This window comes from Aythya marila (genome assembly GCF_965140915.1).
Source record: "Aythya marila genome assembly, chromosome: 1".
Classification (NCBI taxonomy): Eukaryota; Metazoa; Chordata; class Aves; order Anseriformes; family Anatidae; genus Aythya; species Aythya marila.
Window position 1 is genome coordinate 141,827,673 of NC_139042.1, and position 13,651 is coordinate 141,841,323.

The 13,651-nt window shown below is 40.3% G+C and overlaps 1 protein-coding gene across 19 annotated transcripts in view; it reads left to right on the forward strand.

Annotated features, from left to right (window-relative positions):
• Positions 1-13,651, forward strand: part of MICAL3 (microtubule associated monooxygenase, calponin and LIM domain containing 3) — a 178,793-nt gene that overhangs the window by 128,342 nt on the left and 36,800 nt on the right. For 14 of the 19 annotated variants that reach the window (XM_082765521.1, XM_082765508.1, XM_082765510.1 and 11 more), the window contains 4 exons: positions 4,362-4,621; positions 5,726-5,815; positions 8,997-9,134; positions 11,171-11,233. In XM_082765521.1, the coding sequence (XP_082621647.1) occupies positions 4,362-4,621; positions 5,726-5,815; positions 8,997-9,134; positions 11,171-11,233 (551 nt within the window). The remainder of the gene's footprint in view (positions 1-4,361; positions 4,622-5,725; positions 5,816-8,996; positions 9,135-11,170; positions 11,234-13,651) is intronic. The other 5 variants (XM_082765509.1, XM_082765518.1, XM_082765512.1 and 2 more) reach the window with 3 other exon arrangements.

Genomic DNA, 13,651 nt, shown 5'->3' on the forward strand with positions numbered 1-13,651 from the left:
TTATTTTGAATATTATATTAAAGGCAAATGAGTCTTTTGAGCAAGCAGAACACAGGTTCAAATGGGAGTGGGTTCCAAAGTTAATTTTTCTTCTATTTTGCATCACAATTTAATAACATTTTTAGTTCAAAGACTCAAGCTTGAAACACTGAGCATTGTAATCCTGAATGACTGCTGATGGAAAGCCTAACAGACCTTAGTTTGAAGCAGTACTTTTGCCTGTTGAAAAGTATATTGCACCTTTACAAATTTTCTTTTATCTGCAAAGGGATGTGTAAACATATTAGGATCCAAGTATTTGCAAATAGAGCTCAAGGAAATAGGTGCTGCAAGAATCAGTGAGAGAGAATATTTGATGAAGAATGCTTCTGAACTTTATAATTAATCTCACAATTTTTAATTCTCGGTCTCTTCATAGTGGTTTCTAATCTACTTTTCTTTGTAGCAATAACAACCCTTATCTTTTTAGCTTTCAGAATGCCCAGTAGTCTTCTTGAAGTAAACTCAGATAAGCCTGTAGCAGCATTAGAGCCTACAAACATATTCAGTGAATGCATTATCTACAGGAATAGGGCTGTATAAGAAATTCTTTACATTTATGCATGTGAAATTGAACTGAATTGAATTGGTGTAGTGAAGAATGAAGCTATGTTCATTAAAATGTTTACAGGATTTAGGTTGAACAGAATCTGCCATTTATATATCTTTTAAGGTAAATTTGAAGGGGCAGCATCTGAAAACTAACTACTAATAGCCTGAACTCTGACACTCTTGACAGAGAGCGTGTAGATTTGGATACGTGAACATGTAGCTCAATGGGACCTTCTGGGCCTGGGAACTGCTAATAACTTGCACAGCAGTTTTCTCCAAAACTTAAATAATACTCTTTGGTTAATTTCTTAACATAGTAATTTCTTTTGAATATGCTATTTTGACATATTTTACACAATTGGGAACTGGAAGTGTCTGGTTGAATAATCATGGGACTTTTTAATGGGAAATGCAAACTCTGTTTTCCTTACTTATCCCTCCCTTAGCTCCCAGGTCAGGCCTAGGACTTAAATCAGTTTTGACAGTTTAGGCATTAATAGTATTGTGAGGTTCATGGTCCTTTATGTTTATAGCTCTAAACCAAAATTCACTAGTATAATGCCCTATTATTATTGGTCATGATTTCAATAAATCAAAACTCTGTAGGTCAATAAATCAAAACTCTCCTGGTCAGTGAATGGCAGAAAATTTCCAAAGGAGAAGAGAGTTAAAAAAGTGGAACTTTGGTATTTTGGGATACAAAGCTCTTCGTCATTTCCAAGAGTTGTTTTGTAGAACTGTGGAAAGAATACCTACCCCATTAGGTTCGGTAGCTTAATTTCCTCTCATAAGCTGCTACCTTTAGCTGTCTTTGTATTCATCTTCATAACTTGAATTGAACTAGGTATTTCTGTCTGTAATAGACTGAATTATTAGATTTTGCTTGTGTAAAGCAGTGTTTAGCGGGCAATTCACACTCTATTATAGAAAGGAAGGAGAAAAGTTACTGAATTGCCTGTCAGTTTGACTTGGAAAAAAATCTGCCCTAAATCCAAATGCTGCAAACAATTTACTTACAGCATTGATAAAGCTGTGTGGGCAAACATCAAAGAGAGAATTTTCTAGGTGATACAGTTATCTGTTATCTTCTGTTCAGCTGTATCCACTCCTTAATATTTCACAGAAAGACCAGAAAACAAATGGAAAAAGACTCACCACTTTTTCAGCAACAAAAGAAAAAAAAATATCCCCGCAACAAACCAACCAAAGCCCTGATTTGATCATCTTCACTGTCTCGGTGCAGAACGCCAGGGTTAGGAGTAGGGTGAGGAAATGCAGGACTTTTTGTTCCCTCCGTGTCTTATGGAGCAATGGATTGAGCTTCAAGGTTCACCTAGGTATGAACTCCAAATCAGACTGAGGCTGGGTGCCCAGCTTCCCTGCACACATACATGCATGTACACGTGGGCATACACATTGCAGAGAAATTTTACAGAAAGCAGTATTCAAAGGATATATTTTCAAAAGAGGATTAATCTTGCTTAGGCATCAACTCCTCAAGAGGAAAAATCGTTTAAGCAACCAAACTCTAACTACACAGCATTTGAGAAAACCCTCTAAGTGCCCTCATTGGTTTTAACTTGCAGTAACTTTCAGAATGTCATCTGCAGTTTTGGTTTAATACTCTGTTACAGCGACCTTTCAAAAGAGTGTGGTAGGACAGCTCATGCTGTATGGGACCTGTATGGCAAAGGAATAGAAGAGGTTCTTTTCCAATTTAGGTTCCTTTCCTCAGCACTACATCTGTGTAGGAACATCTCTTTAAAGAGGTATTCAACTGGTTATCCAAATTCCATAAAGTAACCAACGCTAGTTGTCAGCTGTTGAATGATTTCTTGTGGCAGAAAATCACCCAGCTGAAAGGAATGCCCACTATACCACGCCATCTCACTGCTGCCTCTGAGCTTCTCATTTCTCAGTATTTGAAGGTCAAACAAAAAGCAGGTTATAAATAAAAGCCAAAGAAGGTAAAGTGAGCTATGTGGTAAAGAATGTATGTCGTCAATATTACATGAGATAAGCGGGCTGGTTGAAGAGCAGCAGCTCGCTGTCCTATTCAGCAGTCATGGCAACAGTTGGACTAGCAGTAAACCTTATTGACAGCACATGAAAAAGCCAGCATGCAGCACCTGTCAGGTTTATTTCCATACTAAAGGGTAGGAAAGCGTGCTGCTAATCGGGGAGGAGGGAGAGATGGAACATCACTTTTTATCTCTGTGAGCATATCTGTGTAAAGCCTTTGGAAAATGCTCCAGTCTCCTGGAATACACACCAAGTCCATGGCAATCAACTGCATTTCTATTCAGTTTTTACCGTGGCCTGATAAAAATAAATATTCAATGTATGCTGTGAAAATGTGGGTTATAACTTGAACATTTCACTTTTGTCAAAATCATGTTGTATATGTGCAGAATCATGAGGAGAATCCAAGAGCCAATGGACATAAGTACACAACAATCAGAAAAAGAAAAAAAGTGCTTTCCTTATTAACATCACTATCAAAAACAGTCTCTCATATCTCATCTCAAAAAATTATATGAACATTATATATTCATGTAGTGGTAGAGTAATTTGATGTTCTGAGCCTGGATATGTTTATTTGCAATACAAAAGAAAGGGCACTGCTGTGTGTCATTTTTTGTAAAGTGTCAGTTTGTCACATAATGACTGCTTATGTAATAAAAACCTTGTGTATGGGAATCAGAACTTCAACAACTGTACAAGTTATATGAAATATACCTTATTTTTTATCCAACTGTTGTTCTAATAAATGCAATTCTTCTTGACAATGATCTATTAAGACAAAACAAAGAAAGGGTACCTTTTCACCCTGCAGATGCGTTCTCTGAATGTGGTATGGTTCACATTCATTTTCCAGTGACAAATACAACCATCTTTCTTCCCGGTATCTCTACGTAGTCCAGAATGTAAGAGTGAGCTAGTTTAAATGTCAATGTGTAGACAGTTACATTTCTTGTCCCTGCTACTTATACAGAGAAACTGCTAGAATTGAACAGAGATGTCTAATAAGCACTAACAATTTATTGTTTTGCACGTTTTAGACTTTGCTGTGCAAATAATAAGCTCAATATTGTAATTATCCTTTTACTGCTTCCTATAGTTTCTTACCACTATGTACACTGTATACTTAGATGAGTGCAGACATGCACAGTGATTCTATCTGTGATGTAGAAAAGTGAGGAATTTTGCTTTTTTTTTTCTCCTGTTCTCCTTAGCTCATATGCCGTAGTGCTTGGCACCTGGTAGTTGTGTTATGTGATCTTGCTACTCCTGAAGCCTCTTGTGGTTGTCCCCAGCAAGTGCCAAAAACATCTTAGCTATCCAAAATGCTAGAAGAAGCTGCCATTATCAAAATATGTGACCTTTTACATTATGACACTGCCAAGCACTCTTGCACCAGTTTATCCAAAGCAATGTGGTATTAGGAAAGTCACTTCTTTCTACGATATTCAAGTATGGTCACGCCTGTAACAATTAATACTGCACAGGTATTTGGACGTGGCTTTACAAACACTTTTATGCTGCTTCCCCGTTTAAAAAAAAAAAAAAGCAGGGCAAGGATCATACTACAGGCCACAGTCTATGCTGTCACTATAATGCCTATGAAATACTGAAAGCAGAAAATTAAGTATTGCAGTTTACATTGTATGTTTTGGACTTCTGTTTATTGTAATGACTTGTGAGTGATCTAAGACTGATCTAGGAAATGTTTGCTACTTGTCTCTTTATCTTTTTTTAAACCCTTGCAGTAGTTCAGAGTCTGACATGGAGGAAGAAGATGAAGATGAAGATGAACTGCTGCTGCCTCAGCAACCCCCTTCAGACTTGGGTGGTGTGCCGTGGAAAGAGGCTGTGCGCATCCATGCCCTCCTGAAGGGAAAGAGTGAAGAAGAGATTGAGGCTGAGGAGAATCATGAGATTGAGTACAAAGAAGAAGAAGAGGAGGAGGACGACGACGACGAGGAGTATGAGGAGGAGGAAGAGGAGGAAGAGGAAGAGTCTAGTGAAGGTTAGACAGATTGATTTGTCCTTTCTTTCTGCTAGACAGCAGGAAAAACTGAACTGCGTATTTGCCATGCAGAATAAGAAAGATTTTCCTTGGAAAACTTCTCCTTTCACTTTTTTATTACTTTCTTTTTTGAGGGAGTTATTGTCAAGGGAAGCTTTGGTTTGGTCATTCTGGATCCAAAAGATTTTTCCCCCCAGGGCAGTTGCAGCACTAGTACCAACACAGTATGCTTCCCATATACCCTGCCAACATGTGCAACTCCCAGCTTTGTGACAATGTGTTGCTTTACTGTTATTTATTATTATTATTGGGAATTGGATTTGAACAGGCCCTTTGTTATTTGGCAGCAAGAACTAGAAGCATTGTGGAGGCAGTGTTTTCAGTGCTGTGGGGTGCTTCACTCAGGGGTAGTGCCCTAGCATGCCCGAAGAAGCTGCTTTTAGCTCTCCCCTTCTCCGTGAGAAGTCAGGGAGTTCAGGGGATTCTCATTTTCTCTCTGAGGGATGTCTGTGGAAAATCTTAGGGAAAAACTCCTTCCTCTGTGTGTTTGTCTCAGTCATCCAAATGCAAAGTTTGTGCTAAGAATAGACATTTTCAGTGTTTCACCACCATTCCAATTTTCTTACTGATCTTGTCTTTTTCTTTGTCTTTGTACTTACATTTCCCTTTTGTGAAGAACAGTAGACTCCAAAGAGCTTCTTCACAAAGGTCTCTGGCTGCCTGCTGCAAGCAGAGGTCCTGTTATTTTGGGTCTTAGTGCCAGTTTTGTTCACAAGCTCAACAGCCTGCTTGGCTATTTTTTCAACGTAGGAGCTGTGAAAGTCGAGACTGCTTTTTAAGTACGGTAACATGCATGTTTAGTTTGGTAAATCTTGGTGTTCTCAGGCCAGTGTTTTTTCTGTTGAGCAGTGTTCCTGCCATACAGCAGGAATAAAGAAGGGGTCTTGGGGGATTTCCAGACAGTCTGTCTTTCTGATGCTGTCCTTTCTCTGTTTCTTTCTGTCTTTCTCTCTCTCTCTCTCTCTCTCTCTCTCTCACCATTGCTTGTGTGTACACACGTGTGTCTGATGTGATGTTATGGATGTGTGGTTCCCTCTGCTGTAGAGGGGGAGTATTGCCCTTGGGAGAGAGAGCTGCAGCAAGGTCTCTGGCTTCAACGTCTCTCAAATGAAGAGGACACGGGTACATTTAAAGGTACCCGTATACCATTTCCACTTCCATTTCCCCTAAGCAGGGGAAACTATTTTAAAGAGCAGGTCCCACATGAGAAGATTCCGTGTTTTATGTAATTGCATTACCAGCCTTCTAAAAACTGATTCGATAGCTGTTGTTACCTTCATCTCCTGATGAAAGTGCCATATATCAGGTCTGACATTGCCACTGCTTTTAGGAAAAATATAAAGTTTCCCAGTATTTCAGGATATCTGGAAAACCTGGACAATTTGTTAGTGTAATGAGCATGAGCAGTGACCCCCACATATTTAGGAGTTCCAGATTTAGTCCATATGCACAGACTAATTGTACCTGTGCAATAGGTCAGACAAATAGGACACATCAGAAGTGCTGCTATTGGGTTGCCTGTGTGAGCAAACTTGCATTTTTTGTTATTGTCCTTTGTGAATGTGTTTCTGTGGGGAGAGACTGTTGGGGACACTAATCAAACTGTGGAGATCCCTCAAATTTTTCAGTCATAAAATGGGCATTAAATGAGCTTAACATTCCTATCTAACTAGATGTGTTGTTTTCCATAATGCATTTTGTTTCAGTTTATTTCTGATGGTTATTTTTTGTGGTTTTGTTTTGTGTTTTTTTTTTGTTTGTTTGTTTTTTTAAGCACTTGGTTCTAATAGTTGTTTAATCCCTTAGTCCCTCAATGTGGTTCATTAGAGCCAGAATACATAGGAGGAAAATCCAAGTGCCTTCCTGAAGGTAAGATGGCATAGCCAGTCATCAGATTGCCTGTTTTGCAACGTACAGTTGTAAAAACAGTAGCTTAGCTTCTGACTTTTTTTTTCCCAAGGGGAAAAAAAAATGAAAAGAGATTTTTTTTTTCCAAATTAATTTTTCTGGTGGTAAGTATGAGAAGTATTAGTAAGATGGCTAAAGAGCATAAATGAAGAAGTTTCCCCTGTTGTAGCTGCTGGTGTTCTCTAGACCTGGCCTCTAAGGCGTTGGTTTGTGGGTGGCTTCTTGTTCCACTGAAGGTTAACCATTGAGACTGCCCACTTCTTAGGAAGCACTGGTAGGTGCCACAGAGGAACTGCAGGGGAAGGCTACCTTCCCAAATGTGAGTGGTATTAATGTCCAGCATCCTGTAAAGCTTAGCAGGCAGTCTTGAGGAAGGGCTACAGAGCTGTCATGTGAAATTCTCAAGCATTTAGATCTCAACAAAATGTTACGTTTGCCTGTCAGCCAAGGAGCAGTCCTTCGCAGTTGGCTGTACTGTTTAAGCTGCTATTTATTTCCTGGAAAAGGTGAAAAGGGCCTATATCCTAACCAGGACAGGCCTGGGCCTCGGTCTGGAGACTTGCAGGGTAACCGATGGTGTGTATGTTACACTGATCTAAATCCCAGAGAAATCCATTTTAAAACATACAGATCATGTGGGACCTGCTCTTTTCTAGCCTTGCTGAGTGACTATATACTTCTCAGCCATTGCTGGCAAACCTAAACCTTTTAACACAAAATTTTGTGTGGCAATGCAAATGCTAACTCTACTTATCTTGGGGCCTGCATGTGAGTGCTTTGGTATGCAGTGAGAAAAGCCCAGACCCCTGTCCCTGCAAGATGTCCAGTAGCTCTGGTTAGACCGTGCGGTTGTGCTGATTGATAAGAAACTCTCTGATGAGGTAACAGAGACAAAAAAGCTAAATACTTGGCTAAATTGTCAATCCTGCTCTGCATTTGAGTTTGTGTGTCTGAACCCTTTTCCTCTTCGGTGACCAGCTGGCGATTCTGTCCTTCCTGCAGCTCCTTCTGCCTGTTTTTTTTTTCTGCAGTTTTAATGGCAAATGTCACACACAGTCATTCCTGAAGCAGAAGTCCCAAACTGTTTGCCATGACAGAGGAAAACATGGCCAGGAGAAAGGACCTTCATTAAAACCAGACATCAGAAAATGATGAGTGCAGCCTCTAACTGATGCTAATTCTTGTTTCCTTCAAACACTAGTCCAGCATATGAAAATCTAATTGCTTTTGAGGCTTTAAACTGCTGAAAAAGCATTTTGCCCTACACAGTGGTAATCCGTGTGTTTTGAAAATTGACTTATTGCTTTATAAATTAAGTGGGCATTTTACTTTTTAGGATGAGTCATTTGCTTTTGAAGATCACTTCTGCAGATGCTGAACACTTTGTCCCCTGTAGAATGACTTATTTTAATATGGGTAAATAAAACCTGAGCAACAGTCCCAGAACAGACAGCAATAGAGACAGGGTTTATCAATATAATACACACCTCAGGTTAGATGCTCCCAGCATGGACATTCTGCAGCAGTTAAGCAAGTTGCTTATCAGTTGCTTTAGTGGTGTGCCTGTTGTTTCCTTTGACTAGCAATATATATCTGAGCTTTGTGTAGACAGGCAACTGAGAAATAACGCAATATCTTTTAAACAGATTCAGTTTTGCAACAGGAAGTCCCTTCAGGGGAGGTGGAGGTGCTGTTAAGTTATAATGAAAATGATTATATTCTTCAGAAAAACAATTGTACCCTTTGAATTGTACCCATTTTGTGCAAATTAGCGGGAGTGCACAAAGTGCTGTTTTAAATGTGAAAGTCTGCTTGTGTGTGCACATGCACATACATATACATACAAATGCAACTTGGAGATTCATCATGTGATTTAATTCACAAGGAGATATTTACCCAGCATAGAAAGGAGTACTTAACCTGATAGTAGGGTATGAAAGACTTTGTTTTGGTGAATCAAACTACTAGTTGTTCTTTGCCTTTAAAAGCAAGATGTCTGACAATAATCATGAAGAATAGGCTGAAGGGGCTGGAAATTTCTACCAAATTAGTATTTACATATCACATATCTGTTGGACACCCAGAGAATGTCTTTCATTTCAGCGAAGCTGCTTGCAATAGAGATAATCTACAATGGAGTTTTTAATAGCATCTCTTTGCCTCTGGAATGGCATTCAGCTTTGATGGGGAGTCTGAGGAGCGCTATGTTAGTGTGTGTGCACACAATGCTGAACTTTTTCTGCCTGTCTTGAAAACTGTCTTAGCCAGTAATATTATCTTTTCTTCTTTTCTTATTTCCTTTCCTATGATGTGTTACCTTTCCTTTCCACTGTTGTCCCATGTTTTCCTCCCTGTCCTCCATGCCACCCTGCCCATATTCTGGTATACCATGTCCTCCTCCTGGTAGCTGGAAACCTTAGGCTGCAGCAGATTGTAAACCCGGTTGATCCTCTGGAGATCCTGGCAGATGTGCACTGGACACACATCCGTGAAAAAGAGGAGGAGGAAAAAATGGTGCCAACCTCAAAGTCCTCTACCTCCAGAGGTAATCTTCCCCTGTCCTTCCATCCGTTCCTAGATCACAGTTGCAGCTGCGTAGCTCTGTTGCTTCTGTGCCCTTGAAGAGCAGCATACTTCAGCCGGGGTAGCCGTGATCCAAAGGAACTACTGTCTGAAATTGCACTTGGTTAAACATTTTGCTTTTCAGGTCATTGCCCACTTAAAATGACTGCTTCCTCAGCTCTCTGGTGGTGGTGACTTCCTCTGACTGTTTGTGTGCCTGCTTTGACTGTATAGCATTCTTTCTCACTGTACACAAGATTTGGTAGTACCTGTAATCAGCCCATGGTAACTGATGTTAGGGGTAGGTGCCATGTGATTTTGTGGCAGTGAGGACTCTATTCCTCTTTTAGGGAAAATTAAAGGATAATGTTGCATACAAAATGCAGCAAAGTTTGATCAGGGTCGGCTTCTTTCTTGGGCCTGTTTCTCCACTGCTGGTTCTCAAATTGTGTAAATTCATCTGGTGTTATTGGGGAATGATGGAGTTCAAAGGGCTTGCATCGCTGACCACTGGTTGTTTTGACTTCTTGTGTTTAAGATTTGACAGTATACCTACTTTGGCAACAGTCTAGCCATTTTATAAACACCTTCTCTCAGTCTCTACAGTCCTTGTTCTAGACTATATTGCAGTGTGTCTTAAGGTAAGTATGTCATAGGTGCTTTACCTGTGCAGAACCTAAGTTTGGTGAAGGTTAATGATGCTGTCACTGTGTGGTGGTCTTCTATCAAAGTCTATAACCATTGTACCAGAATTGGAGGGGGAATAAGTATATTATGAAAAGGGGTGTCTTCCACAGGAAATGTTCGTGATTGATCTGAGTTACAGAAGCCTAGGGCTTTACTTCATCCTGCCTGATCACATTCCATTCCAGTTAATCATCTTTTCCTCATAATTCTAGATGGCTTTTCTTTTTTTATTATTTTTTATTATTTTTATTAGTTTAAGTCATGGTCCAACTTGATACACAGTTCCAGTTCAGGTCAGCTAGGCTTACAGTTGCAGTTTGCACTGGGATTTTCTGGTGTGAAATTAGCTCCCTACCAGTGAGAAGCAGGCTGTGTTCCACTGCCTGTAACATTCAATATTCCTCAAGTACTTGCTTAAATTTTAAGAACACTAAGTAAAAGAAAATGTTAACACAGTTTTATCAGCTTACTGCAACTGAGGTTGCTTTATCTTCTGCTCGAGGGCCTGTGACACTACAGTTTGAGTTCTTTCTTTTAGTTTACATTTTATAATTCCTGTTTTTCCATAGTGTATTGGTACAGCTGTGCTGGCAAACTAGAAGAAAACCTGTGTTGATCCTTCCAAAATGATTTTTGTCACCTTTCCAGCTTCTTTTGGGAAGCCAAGCAATATTTTCTTCTTTTCCCCTCAAACTAGGCTAAGCTAGGAAAATCCTGATCAATAGATAGCTGCTTCAATCACACTCTTAACACAGTACAGGTATGTGCAGGCGTATCAGCAGTTTGTTTTTTAAAAGGAGCATTGCAAATAAGCATTTTTGGACACGCTCAGAGTTTTTGGTCTGAGTTCAGTAGACAAATTTGTTCCTGGATGAGCCATGATAAGAGGTTGTTGGAGAGCTTATCAGAGTAGAGGTGGTGATGAGGTTTGATCTGAATGTTTAGGACAGTGGCAGTACATAGAAGCCCCTTGTACTCTTCATTAGGTGCTCCTCATCTGCTGGCATTCAAACCCCGGCAGCTCAGCTCCATCAGTTAGTTACCTTCCTGTACAAAGTTTTGAGTGCAGCACAGCAGCAGCAACCTGCTAGTCAGATGCTGCATTTTTTTCACTATGCCACCTGTATTTCCTCTAACATAGCAAATCCTAAAGGAAGATTTGGCCCTTGTTATCTCAACTTAAATCCCAAACCTGGAATTGGTTGTTTAACATCTCATGTGTTTTGTTCCTGTATTTGCTGCTGAAAAATCTCCCTTTGTCACTCTTCTGTTTTAGACGCTTACTGATGGTCTGATTTTGATTTCTTACAATTTATTGTTTTTTAAATTCAGCATCCGACCTTCCCTCCGTACGCCATGAGGCGGTACAGGCGTGGCTGGAGACGGTCCCTGGAGGTAGTTTGGTGATGTTCTATGTATTCCAATGCACAATAACCCTGCCCGTCTCTTCTCCATGCCTTCAGCAGCTGAGCTGGTACTTTAACCCTGGACTTACGGCCCTGTCGCTACTGCATGACGAAGTGGAGGGAGGGAGGGAGGCAGAGGGAGTGTGCATGCACGCCTTGCTCAGACAGTCCGTTCTTGCATGAACTCGACGTGTGTTGTAACCCTTCTGAAGGCAGGCCAAACAGACAGGTTATCTTTGGTGTAACCACGGAGGAGGAGGGATCTAGCTGAGTGTTTTGATTTGCTTTGTAAACTGAAAACTGGACCAGTCGGTACTCCCCTAGCTCCTTGACTAAAAGAACATGGGGCTTTCTTGCAGTCAAAGATGAAGTGACAGTTTGCTGAAAGCAACTGCAGTTACCTGTAGCAACTACAAACTAGCTATCTGGTGAAGAAAACAAGAAAGATTAAGGTTGAAGCTGGGATCTTTAGGAGTGAGTAGTGGTGGCTGTTATGTCTCCTTTGACTTGGGGATACCCATACTTAAGAAAGCCTCAGGAAAGCTGAAGGACGGCAGAGCTCAGTTGCCTTTGTTGTGCATTTCTCTAAGCTCTCTTACAAAACCAGTGATTATGGCATCAGGGTAAGGGTGCAAAACTGTGTAAAGCAGTGGAAGTCAGGAGTAGTTTGTGGATATGTAGTTGATCTGCAGTGAAGTTGCTTTGGCAGATGAGGATAGCTAGCTCACCTATAAAACCTTGCTTCTGTTGCTGCTTTGGCGAGGCAGCAGTGGTTTACACGATGGCTGCTAGCTGATACGAGCAAAATGCCGATCCCAGTTTCTGGCTGCCGTAGTGCGTAGCTTCTCAGTTACTGTGTGACAGCTTTTGGCCTCTTGCTCCTTATCCTAACTGCGTATACGTATATGCACAGTATATGTATAATGTAACCAACCACCTGCAAGCTCTCCACGTTCCTCAAAATGGGATCCCCTTTGCACTGAGTTGTTAATCATCTATGCACCTGTAATCTTCTGTTGAGGTTTGTATTCCAACCTGTTTAAGAGTTGATTTTTTCCTTCCAACACTCCCTATATGCGTCATGTCACCTTATGGTTTCTGGATCCGAAGACACCTGTGTACATAGGAGTATCAGATATTCCTAAAGTCAGTTACATTTTTGCAGGTTTTGATTAAGATTGTTCACATTTGTTGTTATCGTAAAAATATCTGGTGACATTATTACTTCCAAAACAACGCAGGTTAGTGCATACTTAACCAACCAGCAGACTAGGGCACAGTTTGTTTTGTTCAGTACATTTGTATATGCCCCTGAGGAAAGTTTAGCCTTTGCTGCGTGACTCAGTCTCCTACGGTCTAGCTCTGTAAGGTTCTGCATTTTATAAGCCTCTGACGTAAGGAAATAGGTCAGTGCTTTATCACACGTACATGGAACTGCCTTTTCACAGTAGTTGACAGAAAACAAGTTAACCCTGATGTTTGTCTGTCTTAATACTACAAAGGGGAAAAGCATGGAAAAAGAAATTCTTAGCTTAAAGGAATAAGACAAACCATCCATGGAAGGGTGTTTTGAAATAAGCAAAATCCTGTGTTAGATAAAGAAGAGAGGCTGTAAGACTTCAGTTTTAGGGAGGGTTGGTTTATTTTTAAGATTGTCATAATTAGTAATGCTAGCATATAAATGGTTCCAGATGCCACATCTTCACTTGTAAATAAAAAGATCAGTGCCCACTCTGTGACTCTGAAGAAAGTCGGCACAGAATGATTCACTCCCACGTGGTTAAACCTCTTTGTTGTCCAGAATCAGGGGACCTCAGCCGGGCTCATTTTGGAAACAGCCTCCAGCCCTGCCATGGGGAACTAACTGCCAGGGATCATGCCAGGAGCCCTCCTAGAAATGACAGTATGACACTATGCATGCAGGTCTAGAGGCCTGCAAGGCTTAGTTTTACTGGTAAATGGGTGACCAAGAAGGCTGTCATCATTATAAGACCGGATGCTATGTGTATAGTTAGCAAACATTGCGCATAGTAACACTTGCTGACTGCGTATGCATTTGCAGTAGTTGGAGATACAACAGTTCTATGTCTGTGTGTTGTTGTACAAGTACTGATGCTAACTTGCTGCACAAATCCAAAAACGTAGTTGATTGATTCTACTGTGGGAAAAAAAAAAGTGCTTTTTTATATTTAAATTATGTTTGAAATTATAACATACTATGAGAATGCGTATCGAAAAAAATCTAGTGAATCATCCTCCGTCATTAGAGATGACTCAGTGTTTCTTAGTTGTTTTTTAATTATTTTTATTTAAGTATCACTTACTAATGAAATTTAGTTTTCTCTTTTTCCCCTGTAATTAAATCCTGTCATGAGTACTAACATCAAATGCCCTTTTCAGGGTTATA